Source organism: Oncorhynchus kisutch, linkage group LG5 (genome assembly GCF_002021735.2).
Source record: "Oncorhynchus kisutch isolate 150728-3 linkage group LG5, Okis_V2, whole genome shotgun sequence".
Classification (NCBI taxonomy): domain Eukaryota; kingdom Metazoa; phylum Chordata; class Actinopteri; order Salmoniformes; family Salmonidae; genus Oncorhynchus; species Oncorhynchus kisutch.
In genome coordinates, this window is record NC_034178.2 from 66,694,588 (window position 1) to 66,717,843 (window position 23,256).

The 23,256-nt window shown below is 42.9% G+C and overlaps 1 protein-coding gene across 3 annotated transcripts in view; it reads left to right on the forward strand.

The window, feature by feature from the left end:
* The first annotated feature begins 4,275 nt into the window (after positions 1–4,275).
* pltp (phospholipid transfer protein) overlaps positions 4,276–23,256 on the forward strand; it is a 30,700-nt gene continuing 11,719 nt past the window's right edge. Inside the window, exons 1-5 of one of the 3 annotated variants that reach the window (XM_020483976.2) lie at positions 4,276–4,424; positions 9,404–9,524; positions 21,856–21,955; positions 22,467–22,595; positions 22,839–22,994. In XM_020483976.2, the coding sequence (XP_020339565.2) occupies positions 9,419–9,524; positions 21,856–21,955; positions 22,467–22,595; positions 22,839–22,994 (491 nt within the window). In that variant the 5' untranslated portion in view covers positions 4,276–4,424; positions 9,404–9,418. Of the gene's footprint in view, positions 4,425–4,528; positions 4,734–7,937; positions 8,155–9,403; positions 9,525–21,855; positions 21,956–22,466; positions 22,596–22,838; positions 22,995–23,256 lie in introns of those variants that run through there. The other 2 variants (XM_031825694.1, XM_031825693.1) reach the window with 2 other exon arrangements.

Genomic DNA, 23,256 nt, shown 5'->3' on the forward strand with positions numbered 1-23,256 from the left:
GTTGTCATTTCAGGATAACATTGTCATTGAGAAGTAGCCATATGTAGAAGGGCATTTGTAGGTAGGCATACAGAAATAGTTATTCACAACGTCGCTTGTGAAAGTAATCATGCAAAAACACATTTGCAAACTCGTCTGAACTATTTAACCAGTAATAACTTCGATGGCATGTTTTGTGCTGTGGCTACTTTTCCCATTGATAGCCTTCAGCTACATGCTCATTAGTCTATGTATTTATTCTCATATTATTAGAACACTTTATTATGCCTGTGTGATAGGTCTGTTATTTATGTATGTGAAGAATAATAAATGAACAACTTTCAATTCATGTTGCTGTTCTGTCTCTTATTATGTGTGCACTGAATGGTAAATATATAAAATAATATACATGTTATAAAAATAGAAACATATTTGGGGTCTTGGGAAAGTAAAAGTTGTAGTCCTGAAAACTGGAAGTTACCTCTGATTTGTTCAGACATTACCTATGGGGCAAATTAATGGGGAAAGAATGGAGTTTTGGGATAAACAATGAAAATAAGGTCTGAATTTAAAATGCTTAGGAGATCTTATGTTTTGTTTTATGGGATAATATCAGTCAGTTAGCTTGACCTTTATGAATTATGAAGCCTTTATGTGCTTGTTTTGATTACATAAATGCTTCAATGCATAGAAAGTGACAGTAGATGATGAAGATTATCTCACAGAACAAAACGTATACAATCTCATAAGCCTGTGTTTACCACAGACCTTATTTTCGGCATTTAGAGTTAGTGCCTACAAAACGACGCCATTTCTATTTCAAAGGTTTCTAACAACCAACGCTATCTGTGCCTTGCACATGATCTCAATAAATAGCTTTTTATGATAGTTACTGTGTCTCAGGTGTGACTGAGTTGTTTGAAATGTGTAGGCATACAGGGTTACATAAACTCAGCAAAAAAAGAAACGTCCCGTTTTCAGGACCCTGTCTTTCAAAGATAATTCGGGAAAAATCAAATAACTTCACAGATCTTCATTGTAAAGGGTTTAAACACTGTTTCCCATGCAATTAATGAACATGCACCTGTGGAACGATCGTTTATAACAGCTTACAGACGGTAGGCAATTAAGGTCACAGTTATGAAAACTTAGGACACTAAAAAGGCCTTTCTACTGACTCTGAAAAACACCAAAAGAAAGATGCCCAGGGTCCCTGCTCATCGGCGTGAACGTGCCTTAGGCATGCTGCAAGGGGTTATGAGGACTGCAGATGTGGCCAGGGCAATAAATTGCAATGTCCGTACTGTGAGATGCCTAAGACAGCGCTACAGGGAGACAGGACGGACACTGATCATCCTCGCAGTGGCAGACCACGTGTAACAATACCTGCACAGGATCGGTGCATCCGAACATCACACAGGTACAGGATGGCAACAACAACTGCCAGAGATACACCAGGAACACACAATCCCTCCATCAGTGCTCAGACTGTCCACAATAGGCTGAGAGAGGCTGGACTGAGGGTTTGTAGGCCTGTTGTCAGGCAGGTCCTCACCAGACATCACTGGCAAAAATGTTGCCTATGGACACAAACCCACCATCGCTGGACCAGACAGGACTGGCAAAAAGTGCTTTTCACTGACGAGTTTTGTCTCACCAGGGGTGATGGTCGGATTCACATTTATCGTCGAATGAATGAGAGTTACACCGAGGCTTGTTCTCTGGAGCGGGATCGATTGGAGGTGGAGGGTCCGTCATGGTCTGTGGCGGTGTTGGACAGCATCATCGGACTGAGCTTGTGGTCATTGGAGGCAATCTCAACGCTGTGCGTTACAGGGAAGACATCCTCCTCCCTCATGTGGTATTCTTCCTGCAGGCTCATCCTGACATGACCCTCCAGCATGACAATGCCACCAGCCATACTGCTCGTTCTGTGCGTGATTTCCTGCAAGACAGGAATGTAAGGGTTCTGCCATGGCTAGCGAAAAGCCCAGATCTCAATCCCATTGAGCATGTCTGGGACCTGTTGGATCAGAGGGTGAGGGCTAGGGCCATTCCCCCCCTAGAAATGTCTGTGAACTTGCAGGTGCCTTGGTGGAAGAGTTGGGTAACATCTCACAGCAAGAACTGGCAAATCTGGTGCAGTCCATGAGGAGGAGATGCACTGCAGTACTTAATGCAGCTGGTGGCCACACCAGATACTGACTGTTACTTTTGAATTTGACCCCCCCCCCCCCTTTGTTCAGGGACACATTATTCAATTTCTGTTAGTCACATGTCTGTGGAACTTGTTCAGTTTATGTCTCAGTTGTTGAATCTTGTTATGTTCATACAAACATTTACACATGTTAAGTTTGCTGAAAATTAACACAGTTGACAGTGAGAGGACGTTTATTTTTTTGCCGGGTTTATGATATTGTACAACAGGTCAGGAGAAAAGTCATGTCTCACTTGTTGACCATAAATGATGTCATCACTGACATCTGGTGGTGCATGGATGTATGGATGATCTGTTCTTCTATGGCCATTAACGGTGTTACACCTAGAAACCCTCCCCTATGCAGAAGCTAGGTGAATTGCAACAGCACTAGGCTGCATTCACAACAAATCTCCCCCTCCCCTGCATTCCATAAAATGGTGAACTCTCACTTTAAAATAAAAATGTGTTTTAATTAAACATTTCTATTTCACAGCGATTTAGATGGTACAATGATTCCCTACACTATTCATTGATTGTTTTCTCACATAAACTGAAATTGAGGGCGAAAAGTGTAGAATTTTAGCAACCAGGAAATGACAGAGCAATTTCTACATTGGTGACTTGACCCGATTTCCACTAGATAACACAACTACAAAGTCAAAACAGCATTCCCATTTTGACAACACATGCCACTTTGGCGGGAGATATCAATAGGCGAATATTAGAGCAAATCACAACACTGGTGGGTAAATAATACTCTGAAACACTATCACTGCACTATTACTACAGATATACTGTATTATGGCCATTTTCTGAAATTACAATGCAAAAATTCACCCATCACATTTTATGCTGTAGTCTACAATTGGTGCAGAAGCCTCACGCCATATACTTCATTTAAAAAATATATCCTCCCATTTCTCTGAACAGCTCTTTCATGTTGTGTTTTTTATACGTCAAATAAGTGGGCTGAGCCATCATTGTGGCACGGAGTCGGGAATCACTATGATCTGTGTGGTCCAGAGACTTAAATGGCACTTAACGCTGTGAACCAACCCTGGCCCTGCTGCTCCCAATTTGCTCAGTGCATTCCTGCACAGTTCAGGAGTCTTGTGCAAATGAACATGTGGCATGGCATGAAAGTTACCTAAATCGACATGGCATAGTGCAAAACTTACCTAACAATGAACCAGGTTAATAAAACTGGTAAAAAAATAAATAAATAAAGAGAAATATGAAAAAGGCCTACAGTAGTAGTTTTCAGGAAATTCTCATTTTTTAAAGAGTAGGCTACAATTATATCCGACCAGTGGTTTAGCCCGATCTTTCCAAGGGTTGGTACAAGCTATTTTTAGCATTTCACCTCAGTCAGAAGAATGCAAAGGCTAACCTATTATTTAATGAACCTTGTGGCATGGAGTACCTCAAATTACCTTTGAATCATCATACTTTGAAAAAGCAAAAATGGAATTCTAAGAAGAGAACACCCAATTATAATAGAGGTCCTCACAAATTAAAGGACAGCCTTGCCAAAAAAAGTTGTCTGCAAAATGGGACCCTCAAATATGTTTCCCGTCATGAACATGAATCACAATTTTATATTTTGCATTCACACTTATTTTTCTCATGTGTATTCTGCAATTGGTACAGTATGTTGTATGATAACGATTCACTACTCAAGTGAAAATAGGCCCTCTTGAATGTCAATTATTTGGGCATTGAATGTTCTGGGCATTTTACCATGAATGAAATCAGTGGTTTGTCGTTTTGAAAAAGTTGCCCTATGTCCGAAAAGACTTGTATCACATGTTTTTATTAGTATCAATCCTAATTTTGGAGCGGCTTTTGACATCGCTAATAATAATGTTATTTATAGAAATTACCCACTGGGCACACACAGGTTGAATCAAAGTTGTTTCTATGTCATTTCAACAAAATTACATTAAACCAAACGTGGAAAAGGCTACATGTTGAATTGACGTCTCTGCACCAGTGGGTACTGTCATCACAATAGCCACAAGAGTCATGTGACCTATACAAAGCCAGTCACTCCCCTTTCTCCACAACTTGCCTATATAGACAAAGGATGAAGAAAGATAGAGTGTTTGTGTAGATTAGAGGGAGAGAGTCACTTCAACATCCCTCCAGTCATTGAAGCTGATAGCAGGAACAAGTATTTGAACCAGGGAAACCCTTGGGAGCCGAGTCAACTCATTTGCCACAGAGATATTGCCAATAACACACTGTAAGTATTGCAGTTTATTGCTTAAGCCCATTTAGAGGGGGGAAGGAGGGATGGGGGAAGGAAAATATATTTTATAAGATGGAAAGTCTGCACAAAGGTGGTAGACAGACCAAGCAGGCTCAGAACTCACAGTACCCAGGATTTGATTATTTGAGTTGGGAGGACAAAGACTTTTATTATTTCTTATTGTTGTTGCATTGTCGAGAAGGAACCTGCAAGTAAGAATTTCATTGGAAGGTGTATCACCATACATACGACTCACAAAACTTGTAACTTCTCTGTGCCAACTCCACAATGGCACAAGCAACGGTGAGTGTGGGTATGACTTTCAGGTATAGTCTACTAACAAAGACTTGAAAGAATGTAATCATAGTTAGAAACGTATATCTTGCTGATTTTAATTGAGGTAATATGAGATGGAACAGGACTCAATGCTGCACTTTTTCCAGACAGGTTTGGATTTGTGTTTTATGATTTGGGATGACGCAACAGAATGAACTAGCAAGGATTCACAAAGTAAGGGGCTACAAACTGGTTGTTATTAGACAATTCAAAGGGTATTAAGTGGATATTGAAAATACTGTTTATGTACACAGTGGTTAAGCAGTCTGTATTTAAATCCTATGGTTACTGTAATTATGTCTTATTATGTCTTCTTACATTGATTCCAACACTGAGATGACAGATGTTTGGTAAACTCTCAATACAGTCTTCTGTGTTTCAATTTAGTGTATGTGACTATGTAAGTTAAAGCTTAGTTGATAAGGACCATCGATCACACTAGTGAAAATTAACGTGCTGTGTTTGACTATTGATAAAATTCTAACTTTGAGATGGTCCATGGAAGATGTTGAAAGTTGAAAAAAAGAGACTGATCACTTGAAAAATAATGAAACGATACCCCGGCAATAACCAAAGATGGCAGTATTGCAACTCATCTTTGCTCAAAAAAAGTAATAATTTAACGAGCAAATTACAAAGCATAAGCTATGAATAACTTTGAAATAGTTTTAGGCCTATGTTCCATCAATAAATAATCGGATCTGTGCAGAAACAGAGAGCTCCTTGTTTTACATTTTCTTTTCTTGTATAGTCACCCCATTGAAGTGTCCTGGGTGAAGGAATATTTTTTGGGTAGTCACCCCATTGAAGTGTCCTGGGTGAAGGAATATTTTTTGGGTAGTCACACTGTTGAAGTGTCCTGGGTGAAGAATTTTGGGGGGGATTTTCAAGTCTCTCAGTCGAGCACCTGATTCCCTTTTTGTTCAAGTTGAGCTAAAGTGCATTAGGGTACACTTTCCTTCCATTGAAATAGGAGCTGAGGCTTTGAGTTCTTATGACTCATACTCACAGGGCCGGACCTAGCCTTTTGGGGGCCCTAAGCGAGATTTGGTTGGGGAGCCCTCCTACCTCGCGGGCAAAACATTTTAGCCCCCCCCCCCTTGACAGCAGAGAGAACATTTTGGTTTTAAAATACATTTCCTGCAATTATCAACATTTCGCCATGGGCAGTAGAGAAAATGTTAACATTTTAAAACAACTTTCTGCAATTCTACACGTTTTGCCATGGGGCAGAGAGAAGTTTAGCAATGTAATAACATATTCCAGGCAATTATACTCATTTAGCCATGGGGTGGAGAGAGAAATGTTTTCTGTTTTAAAGCTAATTTCCTTTAATTGTACACATTTTGCCAATACTTATTATATGTTAATGATATCTGAATGAGATTGACTAACAAAATCAAAGGGGGCCCCCTAGAGTTCAGGGGCCCTGGGTATATGTCCTGTGTGCCCAGTTGGTATTCGGGCATGATTACTACAAAGTTTAGATAGCTGGCTAGACTAATTTACCAATATAAAAATTGTTAGCTGACATGGCTAATTGAGTGACTGCCAGTGACTAACTTAACAAGAGAAAAACTGATGCTGCATAATCAAATTTCGAAATGGCACCTTGTGTATTCTACTATTCTAACACTGAGTTCATAAAAATAGATACGTTTTTTGGGGTGGGCCCCCTAGTGGCCAGGGGCACTAAGCCACCTCTTATGTAGCTTTATGCCTGGGGCCTGCCATGCATACACATCCTTATATAGTTCTACAGCAGGTGTTGAATCAGTCAACTCTGACATGCTCTGCAGAATATCTTATTCAAGTGACAAAACTTGATGCAAAACACACTGTAACATCACTCGTTTGCTTTGCTAGTTAGTTGAGAGCATCTAGCAAGTTTGTTGATTAGTTTAGTTTTTGGGCTGCTCTTTCTTGAGGGGCTGCTCTTGCCTATATGTGCTAGTTACCTGTAACTACATGAGTATGGTTAACTTTAACTTAACACAAAAGGGCATGAATACAGCACCTCTCATGAAGCACAATATGGGCTGTTGTTAGGGTTTGGGTCTGGCACACACACGTGCCCTGTTCCCAGAACTCTTCACTCAGAGTTCTCTATTGGTCATTGGCCTGAATACGACCGTACACTTATCAAAACAAATCAAATAAAAATGTATTGGTTACATACACGTGTTTAGCAGATGTTATTGCGGGTGTAGCAAATCTCTTGTGTGTATGAACTGAAGTACCCGCACTCTCCTCCATTGCGAAACACTTGTTTCCCATCAGCCAAAATAGTTGCCTGGAGTGAGATAACTGGGGGATGGTGGATGATATACAATAGATGACATGGTTTCAACACAATAAAAAAAAAATGGATGTTGGGAAAATAGTCTGTGTCAAACTGACTCTGGAACATGTGCCATCTTGCCATCACCCTCAATAATTCTCAAGCTTTGGCCACCAGCATTTGACCATTCATAAATCACTCAATTAGTAACGCTTTTAAACACTTGGTGGTTTTATGATGTAGGTGCACTTATCCTTGTGTGGTGGTCACTGTTGTTGTGAAGAAGACACTGTTTATGATCAGAATCACCTTTATTCGCCAACTACATTTACACATACTTAGTGATATGATTCTGCTGGTGATATACAACATTTAGAGACAGAGTACAGGCAGGAGTTTACACAAAGTTTCTCCCTCACACAAGCTGTTCCTTCTAGGAATCCGCAATCTTTGGCCCCTGTACAGATTCTAAGAAAGGGGTGAGGAAATTGTAAATGGTCCATTCAAGGGGAAAGGTCTTTAGGGAGATTAAGTTTGTTGAGTTAGCCGTTTGTATGAGTTTAAACTGTAGAGAGTCTAAATTAAATGGGTTTGGCAGCGGGGGTGGGTTGTCCAGCAGTCCCTCCTAAAACCTTACGGGTCAACGAACATCCTGCTCTCCTTCAAACCTTTTCTGTTCCTCACTGTCGGGGGTTACTAGAACTAACTGCTGCCCCTGCTGTTAAACAAGACAAAGAGCTGTGCAGCTACACACGCACACACGCACGCACGCGCGCGCACACACACACACACGCACGCACGCACGCACGCACACACACGCGCACGCGCGCACACACACACACACACACACACACACACACACACACACACACACACGCACGCACGCACGCACGCACACACGCATGCACGCACACACACACACACACACTCTCTCTCTCTTTCTTTCTGACTCACCTACTTAGCAGCCGTACATGTTACAGCAGGACAGGGAATCAGACTGCAGCATTTGAATTGCACACTGTGGAGATACTGTAAAGAAGACAAACATTTAGGGGTTTTCTTTGTTTTTCTCTTTTATTTGGCTTCCACAGACCCTCCGTTATTGAGGTAAGAGATTTTGGTGCAGGATTTTGTCAGGGAGGAGAAATGCATCTTGGAATTCTTGCTTGTGATGGAGATAAAGAGGGCTAAGAGCCTGAGTGATGTACAGGACAAGAAGTAATAACTACATTGACATCTGAATTACTATAAAGCATCTGTAAGCAAGGTTGATGATATGAATACACAAATTAGCTTAAAATTAGATATGTTATTGTAAATACAAAGGGACACAATGAGTGTTGTTTGAGAGGACTTTATTACTCAGAGCAGTTCGGTAGTGTGTACATTGTCCCAGTACATCTTAACTGCCTATCGTTGTGAAAATATAAGGGGCGAAAATGTACATGTTTGTAAGCGACTCATAATCATCTATGTCCATGGATTCTATGCATTTTCACTGTTGCAGGACAATGGTGAAAGAAGAAGATTGAGATACGCAGTGCAAATAGTTCCTCTAAAAGGCATTCATAACCTTTGACTTTAATATGAAACGTTGTTTGAAATGAATACCCATTTATTAGATGATATATTAGTTGATGACCTCCATGACTTCTGGATAATATTGTGTAATTCAGTCTCATGGAATAAAGTGCCAATAAGGTTCATAGGAACTGAATGAATTATGTTATCTCCTTAGTTTCGAGGGAGATTGATGCAACCCCAGAAAGCTCGTCACCAACAATAAATGACTCCTTTTCATTTTCATCTGTGGTGAAAGGCGGCAGAGCTACATCGGTGTTGTCAGACCATGAGACATCCCGAAAATTGTTCTTCTCACGAAAATGTCCCACAACCGTCACGAGACTCGCCTGAAGTCGGTACCACCGATCTGCCAACTTCTATCTGTAGCATAGAACAGTTTGGGCTTGGTTGTTTTGCTCTAGGACGCCCACAAGCAACACCAGAATCGTCTGAAGACAGCCTGGTACCAGTTAAAAAAATGAATGGAAGCATATAGAAGTAGTTTAGTGCCTAAAGAAAGGGTGAAATATGTGTAATTTTAAACCAAATAGCTAAACGATCCTTGGTATGACCATTTTAAAACAATTACTTATATTAGTTTAGTAAATAACCCACCCCACCCCCCCCGGCTTAGACTCTAGGGTGTTAATTCAATTGAAATAAAATGTATTAAAAACGATCATAGTGCTATGATGCTTTTGGGAAACCCAACCCTAGTATTTAGTGTTTGAGCTTTGAGGTGACTGGATCCTTGCCTACTCTCTGTCTGTCTGTCTGTTTTGACTCCCTGCAGGTTGAGTGAGTCGTGATGGCTTCCTGCACGGTGTCTATCCTCTTCCTTCTCATCGTTGCAATGTCAGCAGCAGAGCCGCCAGGCTGCAAGATCCGGATCACAAACAGAGGCCTCGAAATGTGTAAGAAATTCACAACAAAAACACTCTGTGCCTTCAGAAAGTATTCATACCCTTTCACTTATTCTACATGTTGTTGTGTTACAGCCTGAATTTAAAATAGATTCAATTAATTGTTTATTGAAAATGAAATACAGAAATATCTCATTTACATAAATATTCACACCCCTGAGTCAATACATGTTAGAATTGCCTTTGGCAACGATTAGAGCTGTGAGTCTTTCTGGGTAAGTCTCTAAGAGCTTTGCACACCTGGATTGTGCTACATATTTGCACATTATTCTTTTTTTAATTCTTCAAACTGTCTAGTTGGTTGATGATCATTTCTAGACATCCATTTTCAAATCGTCATAGATTTTCAAGCCAATTTAAGTCATAACTGTAACTCGAACATTCACTGTCTTCTTGGTAAGCAACTCCAGTGTAGATTTTGCCTTGTGTTTTAGGTTCTTGTCCTGCTGAAAGGTGAATTTGTCACCCAGTGTCTATTGGAAAGCAGACTGAACCAGGTTTTCCTCTAGGATTTAGCCTGTGCTTCACTTTATTCCATTTATTTTTATCCAGAAAAACTCCCTAGTCCTTGCCGATGACAAGCACACCCATAGCATGATGCAGCCCACCTTCCCATGTTTGAAAATGTATGAAGCATGGTACTCAGTATTATGTTGGTATTCATCAAAAATAGTGAATTGCTTGGCGAAAATGTTTGCAATATTACTTTAGTGCCTTGTTGCAAACAGGATGCATGTTTTGGAATATTTATATTCTGTACAGGCTTTCTTCTTCTCCTTCTGACAATTAGGTTAGTATTGTGGAGTAACTACAATGTTGTTGATCCTCTGTTTTCTCCTATCACAGCTATTATCTCTCTGACTGTTTTAAAGTCACCATTGGCCTCATGATGAAATTCCTAAGCACCGCTTGCCTCTCTTCCCAGACTTATCAATGAACGGTCCAGGTCCCACCTCAGTGATCCGGGTCCTACATAGACTTTCAGGGCCAGGCTAGCTAACAAACGCTGCACAGCATGCTAGCCAGGTTAGCTAACTTGCCGAGATGAGCTAGATCCTTCTAGCTATTCCGGCTTCCTAACGATGGAATTGCTTGAGTAGCTATCTTGTTTAGTGTATGTCACTAGCGTTAAGTCACATGGTTATTCTAAATGGACCATGCTGCAGTCAAATAGGCTAGCTAGCCGAGCATAGCCTACAAGCCTCATGGCTAACATCAACTAGCATGCATAACTTCTGGCGAATGAAGCTTACTAGCGTTCCCCTGGTGTTAGAGGCAATCCCATTCCTATTTACAATTCCTGAAGTTGGAGGGAGTGGAGGAAGTAGGGCTTGCATGCACCTCCGATAAGGTAGCATCCTCCAAGCGCTTGCACAGGTAACCCCCCGGAGCGAGCGACCAGTGCGTCCCTCCACAAAAACATTACTGTGATGTCAGTGCCCCCACGTTTGCTTACGGAAGGCCAAATGGGGTGCTAAGTCAGCCATTGTCGGAGCCCCCTGTGTCCATACAGGTCCGGGCTTCATCCAGGCTATACAGTCTCACGGAAGCATACCTTAATTGGAAGTTTGTCCATGTTTAAAGCCCCCTATGTTACCCCGTTCACAGGGTTCAATAGGTATATATGGGTTCTATGGGTGATTGGTTTCATTCCTGGGAATTAGATTCCATTATGAATCATCCCTGTCTGTTACCACAGAAGGGAGACATTTTCCAGAGCTGTCTGTCCCTTTTCCAGCTGGGTTACAAGGTGCTGTGGCACCGGTACCTATGACCGGTGGGTATGATAACCTCCATGATAAAATTTTTTCCCTGGGTCTATTTTGTTTGCGTGCGGTTCAGCGCTGGGTTCCAGGCCGCATCTTAATAATAAGTTGGGTGTTGCTTATATTTGTCTTGTTACACACGTGTGTAATGGAAATATGTTTTTTTTTGTATCTCAACTCCCCCTGAGGGAGTGGGGTCACAGCCAGGGTCCCCATTGTACAGCACCCCTGGAGCAATTAGGGTTAACTGCTTTGCTCAAGGGAACAGCAAGACAGATTTTTCACCTTGTCGACTCCGGTATTCGAACGAGTGACCTTTCGCTCTAACCTCAAGCTTAACCTGGCTAGCGTGCTGTGGAACACTTGTAAGCTAGCCTGGTCTCAAAAGTCTATGTAAGATCTGATCACTGAGGTGGTACACAGGCGACGGGGGGATGCCCACAGAACCTGGTCGCCCTCTCTCTTACCGCCTAAACCGAGTGAAGCTTGTTGTGACAGAAGTAACTCCAAGTGGGACTGCCAATCAGGGTACGTCATTGATTGACGGAGCCCCCGAACCCAGACTAGACTGGGCTTCAGGCAAACACAGTTGTGTCAACCCAAAGTTACACAGTGTGCACGGGTGTCAAGTGTTGCATCTCCCACATGTGGCTTCAATGAAAAGTGTCCCTTCTCCACATTCAGACACATGGTGCTCGTGAGTGGTGGAAAGGGAAAAATAACCAATCTCTTTCTACAAGGTGGCGTTCCTCCCTGTCAGATGGCACTTGACGGGAGGCTCGCTGTCTGCTCCAACCAATGGTGCGCATGCGCGGTATTGCTCTGGATCATGCGAACATGATTTTACAGCGCTGAGTGCTAGTCTTTCACTTCTCTCACAGCCTAAACCGTTTGCTTCGGGTGTCCTTGTCAGGCCTACGGGCCCGGGCCAACCGGGTGGGACCCTCTGTTATTGTCAGGGGGTTACCATGGTTTCAGTTGTACCCCACAGGGAGTTCACGACAGACACATTCACCCCGAGGGTGGGGTGACTTGTAAGATGGTAGAGCGCACTGCATATCAATTACCTGGAGCTCCTAATGGTGTATCTGGTGCTCAGGCGCTTCTTCCCGGCTGTGTCAGGCTGGCTTGTGATGGTCAGAACCGGCAATATTTATGGTGGTGGTGCCATACACCAACAGACGGTGAGGGACTCAGTCTCTCTCCCTCCTTACCTTAGTTTATTGCTGTGCAGCAGCGCTCACATGTTCTCGCTTCTCTATGGTTGCCTCAACTCGGGCGCAGGTCTTCTGTCCAGGTGGGCCCCTCTCTCTTAGGAGTGGTGGGTATACCCCTGGGTGGTCTCCCAGATATATGAAATGTTCGGCAGGGCCAACGTAGATCTTTAAGCATCGCAAAGAAGCACTCTTTGTCGTATGTTTCTTTCGATGAGGGACCTGAACACTTAATTGAGAACTGACACACTCGTACTCTCTTTTACACATTTCCCCCTGTTGTCCACATTGACGGGGCTGTAGTGGATTAGATTGAGAGCTTTAAAAACCTCGGTGTAACCTCACTAAGGACCTATCATGGTCAAAACACAGCCTCCCCCTCAGGAGGCTGAAAAGATTTGGCATGGGACCTCAGATCCTCAAAAAAGTATTACAGCTGCACCATTATTAAGAACAAAATCAAATCAAATCAAATGTTATTTGTCACATACACATGGTTAGCAGATGTCAATGCGAGTTTAGCGAAATGCTTGTGCTTCTAGTTCCGACAATGCAGTAATAACCAACAAGTAATCTAGCTAACAATTCCAAAACTACTACCTTATAGACACAAGTGTAAGGGGATAAAGAATATGTACATAAAGATATATGAATGAGTGATGGTACAGAGCAGCATAGGCAAGACACAATAGATGGTATTGAGTACAGTATATACATATGAGATGAGTATGTAAACAAAGTGGCATAGTTAAAGTGGCTAGTGATACATGTATTACATAAAGATGCAGTAGATGATATAGAGTACAGTATATACAGTGCCTTGCGAAAGTATTCGGCCCCCTTGAACTTTGCGACCTTTTGCCACATTTCAGGCTTCAAACATAAAGATATAAAACTGTATTTTTTTGTGAAGAATCAACAACAAGTGGGACACAATCATGAAGTGGAACGACATTTATTGGATATTTCAAACTTTTTTAACAAATCAAAAACTGGAAAATTGGGCATGCAAAATTATTCAGGTAGGGTGGAGGTGATATGGTCCTTGACTAGTCTCTCAAAGCACTTCATGATGACGGAAGTGAGTGCATCTCGACTGGTTCCATCACCTCTTGTTATGGCAACTGCTTGGCATCCGACCGCAAGGCACTACAGAGCGTAGTTCGCGTATGGCCCAGCACATCACTGGCGCCGAGCTCCCTGCCATCCAGAACTTCTATACCAGGCAGACTCAGAGGAAGCACCTCAAAATTGTCAAAGACCACAGACACCCAAGTCATAGACTGTTCTCTCTGCTACTGCATGGCAAGCTGTACCGGAGCGCCCCTTCTGGGACCAAAAGTGTCCTGAACAGCTTCTACTCACAAACCATAAGACTGCTAAATAATTTGTTAAATAGTTACCCAAATAGCTACCTGGACTGATCTGCATTTACCCTTTTTTCACTAACTTTTCTGACTCATCACATACAGTTAAAGTTGGAAGTTTACATACACTCAGGTTGGAGTCATTAAAACTCGTTTTTCAACCACTCCACAAATTTCTTGTTAACAAACTATAGTTTTGGCAAGTCGTTTAGGACATCTACTTTGTGCATGACACAAGTCATTTTTCAACAATTGTTTACAGCCAGATTATTTCACTTATAAATTCACTGTATCACAATTTCAGTGGGTCAGAAGTTTACATACTAAGTTGACTGTGCCTTTATCCAGCTTGGAAAAATACAGAAAATAATGTCATGGCTTTAGAAGCTTCTGATAGGCTAATTGACCTCATTTGAGTCAATTGGAGGTGTACCTGTGGATGTATTTGAAGGCCGACCTTCAAACTCAGTGCCTTTTTGCTTAACATCATGGGAAAATCAAAACAAATTAGCCTGGTTCATCCTTGGGAGCAATTTCCAAACACCTGAAGGTACCACGTTCATCTGTACAAACAATAGTACGCAAGTATAAACACCATGGGACCACGCAGCCGTCATACCACTCAGGAAGGAGACTCATTCTGTCTTCTAGAGATTAATTTACTTTGGTGCGAAAAGTGCAAATCAATCCCAGAACAACAGCAAAGGACCTTGTGAAGATGCTGGAGGAAACAGGTACAAAAGTATCTATATCCACAGTAAAACGAGTCCTATATCGACATAACCTGAAAGGCTGCTCAGCAAGGAAGAAGCCACTGCTCCAAAACCGCCATAAGAAAGCCAGACTATGGTTTGCAATTGCACATGGGGACAAAGATGGTACTTTTTGGAGAAATGTCCTCTAGTCTGATGAAACAAAAATAGAACTGTTTGGCCTTAATGACCATTGTTATGTTTGGTGGAAAAAGGGGGATGCTTGCAAACCGAAGAACACCATCCCAACTGTTAAGCAGGGGGGTGGCAGCATCATGTTGTTGGGGTGCTTTGCTGCAGGAGTGACTGGTGCACTTCACAAAATAGATGGCTTCATGAGGCAGGAAAATTATGTGGATATGTTGAAGCAATATCTCAAGACATCAGTCAGGAAGTTAAAGCTTGGTCGCAAATGGGTCTCCCTAATGGACATTGACCCCAAGCATACTACCAATGTTGTGGCAAAATGGTTTAAGGACAACAAAGTCAAGGTATTGGAGTGCCCATCACAAAGCCCTGACCTCAATCCTATAGAAAATTTGTGGGCAGAACTGAAAAAGTGTGTGCGAGCAAGGAGGCCTAGAAACCTGACTCAGTTACACCAGCTCTGTCAGGAGCAATGGGCCACAATTCACCCAACTTATTGTGGGAAGCTTGTGGAAGGCTAAACAATTTAAAGGTTGGTTTCAATTATGTTTCTAGAGACAATATCTCTCTCGTCATCACTCAATACCTAGGTTTACCTCCACTGTATTCACATACTACCATATCTTTGTCTGTACATTATACCTTGATGCTATTTTATCGCCCCCAGAAACCTCCTTTTACTCTATGTTCCAGACGTTCTAGACGACCAATTCTCATAGCTTTTAGCCGTACCCTTATTCTACTCCTCCTATGTTCCTCTGGCGATGTAGAGGTGAATCCAGGCCCTGCAGTGCCTAGCTCCACTCCTATTCCCCAGGCGCTCTCTTTTGACAACTTCTGTAACCGTAATAGCCTTGGTTTCATGCATGTTAACATTAGAAGCCTCCTCCCTAAGTTTGTTCTATTCACTGCTTTAGCACACTCTGCCAACCCGGATGTTCTAGCTGTGTCTGAATCCTGGCTTAGGAAGACCACCAAAAATTCAGAAATTTTAATTCCAAACTACAACATTTTCAGACAAGATAGAACTGCCAAAGGGGGCGGTGTTGCAATCTACTGCAAAGATAGCCTGCAGAGTTCTGTCCCACTATCCAGGTCTGTACCCAAACAATTTGAACTTCTACTTTTAAAAATCCACCTCTCTAAAAACAAGTCTCTCACCGTTGCCGCCTGCTATAGACCACCCTCTGCCCCCAGCTGTGCTCTGGACACCATATGTGAACTGATTGCACCCCCATCTATCTTCAGAGTTCGTGCTGCTAGGCCTAAACTGGAACATGCTTAACACCCCAGCCATCCTACAATCTAAACTTGATGCCCTCAATCTCACACAAATTATCAATGAACCTACCAGGTACCTCCCCAAAGCCTTAAACACGGGCACCCTCATAGATATCATCCTGACCAACTTCCCCTCTAAATACACCTCTGCTGTCTTCAACCAAGATCTCAGCGATCACTGCCTCATTGCCTGCATCCGTAATGGGTCAGCGGTCAAACGACCTCCACTCATCACTGTAAAACGCTCCCTGAAACACTTCTGCGAGCAGGCCTTTCTAATCGACCTGGCTGGGGTATCCTGGAAGGATATTGATCTCATCCCGTCAGTAGAGGATGCCTGGATATTTAAAAAAAATGCCTTCCTAACCATCTTAAATAAACATGCCCCATTCAAGAAATTTAGAACCAGGAACAGATATAGCCCTTGGTTCTCCCCAGACCTGACTGCCCTTAACCAACACAAAAGCATCCTATGGCGTTCTGCATCAGCATCGAACAGCCCCCGTGATATGCAGTTGTTCAGGGAAGCTAGAAACCATTATACACAGGCAGTTAGAAAAGCCAAGGCTAGCTTTTTCAAGCAGAAATTTGCTTCCTGCAACACTAACTCAAAAAAGTTCTGTGACACTGTAAAGTCCATGGAGAATAAGAACACCTCCTCCCAGCTGCCCACTGCACTGAAGATAGGAAACACTGTCACCACTGATAAATCCACCATAATTGAGAATTTCAATAAGCATTTTTCTACGGCTGGCCATGCTTTCCACCTGGCTACTCCTACCCCGGTCAACAGCACTGCACCCCCAACAGCAACTCGCCCAAGCCTTCCCCATTTCTCCTTCTCCCAAATCCGTTCAGCTGATGTTCTGAAAGAGCTGCAAAATCTGGACCCCTACAAATCAGCCGGGCTAGACAATCTGGACCCTTTCTTTCTAAAATTATCTGCCGAAATTGTTGCCACCCCTATTACTAGCCTGTTCAACCTCTCTTTCGTGTCGTCTGAGATTCCCAAAGATTGGAAAGCAGCTGCGGTCATCCCCCTCTTCAAAGGGGGGGACACTCTTGACCCAAACTGCTACAGACCTATATCTATTCTACTGTGCCTTTCTAAGGTCTTCGAAAGCCAAGTCAACAAACAGATTACCGACCATTTCGAATCTCACCATACCTTCTCTGCTATGCAATCTGGTTTCAGAGCTGGTCATGGGTGCACCTCAGCCACGCTCAAGGTCCTAAACGATATCTTAACCGCCATCGATAAGAAACATTACTGTGCAGCCGTATTCATTGATCTGGCCAAGGCTTTCGACTCTGTCAATCACCACATCCTCATCGGCAGACTCGACAGCCTTGGTTTCTCAAATGATTGCCTCGCCTGGTTCACCAACTACTTCTCTGATAGAGTTCAGTGTGTCAAATCGGAGGGTCTGCTGTCCGGACCTCTGGCAGTCTCTATGGGGGTGCCACAGGGTTCAATTCTTGGACCGACTCTCTTCTCTGTATACATCAATGAGGTCGCTCTTGCTGCTGGTGAGTCTCTGATCCACCTCCACGCAGACGACACCATTCTGTATACTTCCGGCCCTTCTTTGGACACTGTGTTAACAATCCTCCAGGCAAGCTTCAATGCCATACAACTCTCCTTCCGTGGCCTCCAATTGCTCTTAAATACAAGTAAAACTAAATGCATGCTCTTCAACCGATCACTACCTGCACCTACCCGCCTGTCTAACATCACTACTCTGGACGGCTCTGACTTAGAATACGTGGACAACTACAAATACTTAGGTGTCTGGTTAGACTGTAACCTCTCCTTCCAGACCAATATCAAACATCTCCAATCCAAAGTTAAATCTAGAATTGGCTTCCTATTTCGCAACAAAGCATCCTTCACTCATGCTGCCAAACATACCCTTGTAAAACTGACCATCCTACCAATCCTCGACTTTGGCGATGTCATTTACAAAATAGCCTCCAATACCCTACTCAACAAATTGGATGCAGTCTATCACAGTGCAATCCGTTTTGTCACCAAAGCCCCATATACTACCCACCATTGCGACCTGTACGCTCTCGTTGGCTGGCCCTCGCTTCATACTCGTCGCCAAACCCACTGGCTCCATGTCATCTACAAGACCCTGCTAGGTAAAGTCCCCCCTTATCTCAGCTCGCTGGTCACCATAGCATCTCCCACCTGTAGCACACGCTCCAGCAGGTATATCTCTCTAGTCACCCCCAAAACCAATTCTTTCTTTGGCCGCCTCTCCTTCCAGTTCTCTGCTGCCAAGGACTGGAACGAACTACAAAAATCTCTGAAATTGGAAACACTTATCTCCCTCACTAGCTTTAAGCACCAACTGTCAGAGCAGCTCACAGATTACTGCACCTGTACATAGCCCACCTATAATTTAGCCCAAACAACTACCTCTTTCCCAACTGTATTTAATTTTTATTTATTAATTTATTTTGCTCCTTTGCACCCCATTATTTTTATTTCTACTTTGCACATTCTTCCATTGCAAAACTACCATTCCAGTGTTTTACTTGCTATATTGTATTTACTTTGCCACCATGGCCTTTTTTGCCTTTACCTCCCTTCTCACCTCATTTGCTCACATTGTATATAGACTTGTTTATACTGTATTATTGACTGTATGTTTGTTTTACTCCATGTGTAACTCTGTGTCGTTGTATCTGTCGAACTGCTTTGCTTTATCTTGGCCAGGTCGCAATTGTAAATGAGAACTTGTTCTCAACTTGCCTACCTGGTTAAATAAAGGTAAAATAAAATAAATAAATAAAGGCAATGCTACCAAATACTAATTGAGTGTATGTAAACTTCTGACCCACTGGGAATGTGATGAAAGAAATGAAAGCTGAAATAAATCATTCTCTCTACTATTATTCTGACATTTCACATTCTTAAAATAAAGTGGTGATCCTAACCGACCTAAAACAGTGAATGTTTACTATGATTAAATGTCAGGAATTGTGAAAAACTGAGTTTAAATATATTTGGCTCAGGTGTATGTAAAATTCTGTCTTCAACTGTATGCTGCTGCTACTGTTTTTTCTCTGTAACTTTATTCCTAGTTACATGTACTTATGTACCTCAATTACCTCGTACCCCTGCACATCGACTCGGTACTGGTTCCCCCTGTATATTGGAAAGTTATCGTTACTCAGTGTGTATTTATTGTTACATGTTTTACTTTTCTATTATTCTCTATTTTCCTTTTTGGTTCACTAAGATCATTTGCCTTTTAGCACAACAACTCCGGTTGTGCAGGGACCTGTGGTCCCAGGCGCACGGGCAGGTTTGGAACGCAGAGCCGGAGGTTTTATTTCTATCAGCCTGGCCCCTAGGAAGGCCAATCAGGTGGCTAGATCTAGAGTAGGCCTGGGCAACTCCAGTCCTCGGGGGCCTGATTAGTGTCACACTTTTCCCCCAGCCCCAGCTAACACACATGACTCCAATAATCAACTAATCATGATCTTCAGTTGAAAATGCAATTAGTTAAAATCAGGTGTGTTTGCTGGGGATGGGGGATAAGTCTGACACCAATCAGGCCCCCGAGGACTGGAGTTGCCCTGACCTAGAGGGTTACCTCTGAACGTTATTGCTACTATTTAGTCTGCAAGGGCGCCCTCAACAGGGGGCTGTGTATGTATAAAATGCCAGGGGTTGTAGCTCTGGTGCCAAGATAAAGGGCTGGTTCCTTTTTCAGTGCTATGTGAGTGACATCTTTATTTTCCTATAGGAGCTTTTTGAGCAAAGGGCGGCCATTCTCCACACTAAAAGTGTACATGACGGCAATTTCAGCATGTCATGTGAGAATTGATGTTGCCACTCCCCTAGTAATGCGGTTTCTAAAAGGGTGTGGTCTCTAAACATATTGTGCCCACTAGGGATTAAGCTTTGGTTTTGGATGCTCTGTGAGGCCCCCTTTGAACCACAGGAGGCTGTGGATCTGAGTATCCTCTCCTACACCACCTCCCTGCTTGTGCCTTTGCCTTGGGACACGCGTGTTTTGGACCTCCACGTGTTATCTGTACACCCTTCCTGTACTCAGTTCACCTCGGGCAACTCTAAGGTGACATTGCGTCCAAATGGGTCCTTCAACCCCAAAAGTCGGGGCTATGTCCTACAGGTCCTTAACTTTTGAGTTATTTCCCTTTTCGCCTCCTCCTTTTGCTTCTGAAGAGCAACAGAGGTTACATACCCTGTGTCTAGTACGAGCTACAGATGTATGATCATAATTTGAGCCAGTTTTCTACAGAAGGAAAATAGTCCTACAGCAATGGGATATGTGAATTATTATGTGGATTATAATTAATGGCCGTTTTTTTCTAGGGGTTGATCATTTTTTTGTTACGGTAAATAAAGTCTACAATTTTAAAGTGGAAATCACAAACTTTCGAAGCCCTTATAAACCTTAATACATGACAAGTTTATGTTTCCTGCCATGCAGGAAAATTCTTAGCAACAAAAGAGTGGTCAAATTAAGATCCTACATTTCTATACGCACGTACATTGAGGGATCCGGGATATCCGGTTATGTGACCAGATTTATGTCTGTTTTGCTAATCCAGGTCGAGGCAGGGCAGCATCTCCCGCAGGATTGTGGAGGCTGTCTCCCTGTCATATCGCTGTCTCCCTGTCATAAGGGGCAAGGGTTACCTAGCAATGTATGTGCCGACTTCACCAGGGGTCTGGCAGTGTCTTGGGAGTTTGGTATTTTGGAATTTTATTAGGATCCCCATTAGGTGTTGCAAAAGCAGCAGCTACTCTTCCTGGGGTCCACACAAAACATGTAACATAATACAGATTGACATAATACAGAACATCCATAGACAAGAGCAGCTCAAGGACAGAACTACATAAAAACATTTTAAAGGCACACGTAGCCTAAATATCAATGCATACACACAAACTATCTAGGTCAAATTTCAGGGTTGACTGTAGGAAATACAGTATTTGGGCTGTGGTGAGTTGGGCATCACCACACACTGTTGTGAGGTTTTATCGCTTGGATGTCACTGCTACCAGTGTAGCCCACAGTGTGCTTACAGCTGGGACAGGGTAAATCACTAGGCAGCATGTCGTGTACGCAATACCCAGGTCAGTTCTGGGTGGTCTGCCGTGGGCCGTTTGATTTACTACCCTTGGGGTCGGCTTAGGGTGGGATTCCATTTCCACATAATATGTTGTACCGAAGTTGACTGACTGAAAGGCAACGTAACGTTATGACTTTAACTACTGTTCCCTGGAGGAGAGGTAAAACCCCTGTTAGGCCCCGCACCGCCCGTTTCTGGACTCTGTGAAGAGCTTCCAGCGAGGTTCAGATTTCATTGGCCTTGTCAGGCACGATTTTAGTTCCTTCAGCGAACAGTAGCTGTAGTCATAACGTTACGTTTTCATCAGTCTCCAACAGTACTGAATGGTTGCAAGTTCAAATCCCCGAGCTGACAAGGTACAAATCTGTCGTTCTGCCCCTTAACAGGCAGCTAACCCACTGTTCCTAGGCCGTCATTGAAAATAAGAATTTGTTCTTAACTGACTTGCCTAGTTAAATAAAGGTAAAATAAATCAAATGGTCCTGGAACATCTTCAGTCTTGACCAAAGGAAGACGTCACCTCCACTGCATTGTCACTATCAGGATTTTGCTCTACTAGCCTCCATTACCCAAACAAAGCACCTTAATCCACTTAGATCCTCTTAGTTGTGTGGGCTGTCTTCTTAAGGCATTGGCCGTGTAGCTCTAAACTTAACTCTTTCAAACCTGCCTTTCAGTGAAGTACGAGACCCAGAAGTTTGTGGTGGAGGAACTGAGCAACATCACCATGCCAGAGATGAAGGGCAATGAGGGCCGCTTCGAGTATACCATCAATGAGTAAGCCCTGAGCTGGGATCCATCCACCTTAACGGTCTAAAGTTGCTGCCGCTATGTTCCAATGGCTCATGATTCTTTGATATCTGTGCCTATTAATGAACTGTGGGTAGTGTCTGACTGGATTTCTAGAAGATGACCTATAAAGCTCAGCAACTGAATACCCCCTTTTTAAAGATACATGCCAGATGGATTCGCTCACCACATGAAGTGAAAAAGTAAGGTATGCAAAGTTATCTGTCTGGTCTACGAGGCTAGAACTTCTTCATCTTTTGTCAAAGAAAGTCCAGTAGCTAACTTTATGGGTCATCTTCTAGAAATCTGGGTTCTTGGAAAATCAACTCTGGTAGACAGTATTGCTACCCATACAGTGTTTCTGCTTTGGTCAACTTCAACCAACTGGCAACCAGGCAACAAGATTGTGGCTACCAAAAGGGAACTTCTAGTGAATTTCAAGTGAATTTCTAGTATCAGCCCAAGCACTGATCCAATTGTCTTCCTTCCTGTGGTTCAGGGTGAAAATAAATGAGTTGAACCTGACCTACGCAGACCTGGCATTTCAGCCTGGTCTGGGACTGCTCTTCGAGGTGCAGAACTCGTCCATCGCCCTCAGCTTCCAGAGACGCATCCTGTATTGGTTCTTGTAAGTCCTTCTCTCTATCCTCTACGGTCTCCCTACTGCATTTTACAAGAAAATAATGGGTTTGTATACAAAATTATGCCTGCGGGGAAATGCTCACAATGGTATATTGTACAGCCTCGAGGAGTTCAATCATACATAGGTAGGCTCGATTGATGACTTATCTTCCTTCTGGTGCTAAATATGTTTGAGATGATTATGTTGATGATGATGATCTGAGAAGGTTTCTTCTCTATGGTCTTGTAGCTATGACACGGGAGCCATCAACGCCTCTGCAGAAGGCGTGAACATCCACACTGTCCTGCACATGACCAAAGATGACTTGGGCCGTCTCAAGATCTCCAACATCACCTGTGATGCATCCATCGGCAAAATGAAAATGAAGTTCACTGGCACCTTAGGGTAAATCATGTTGATAGGTTTTTTGGGGGATACTTGAGCTCATTTCTTGACCAGAGGCAACATGTATCAAGCATCTTATTAGAGTAGGAGTACTGATCTAGGATCAGGTTATCCTTGTCTATACTAATTGTATTCATTATGATCTATAAGGCAGAGAACCAAATATTGCGGGCAATGTGGAGCTATTAGTCTGTCATGAATCAAGAGAGACTAATTGCAGTAATGTAGGCTAGTAGCAGTGTTTTTCAGCTAGTGAATTTTT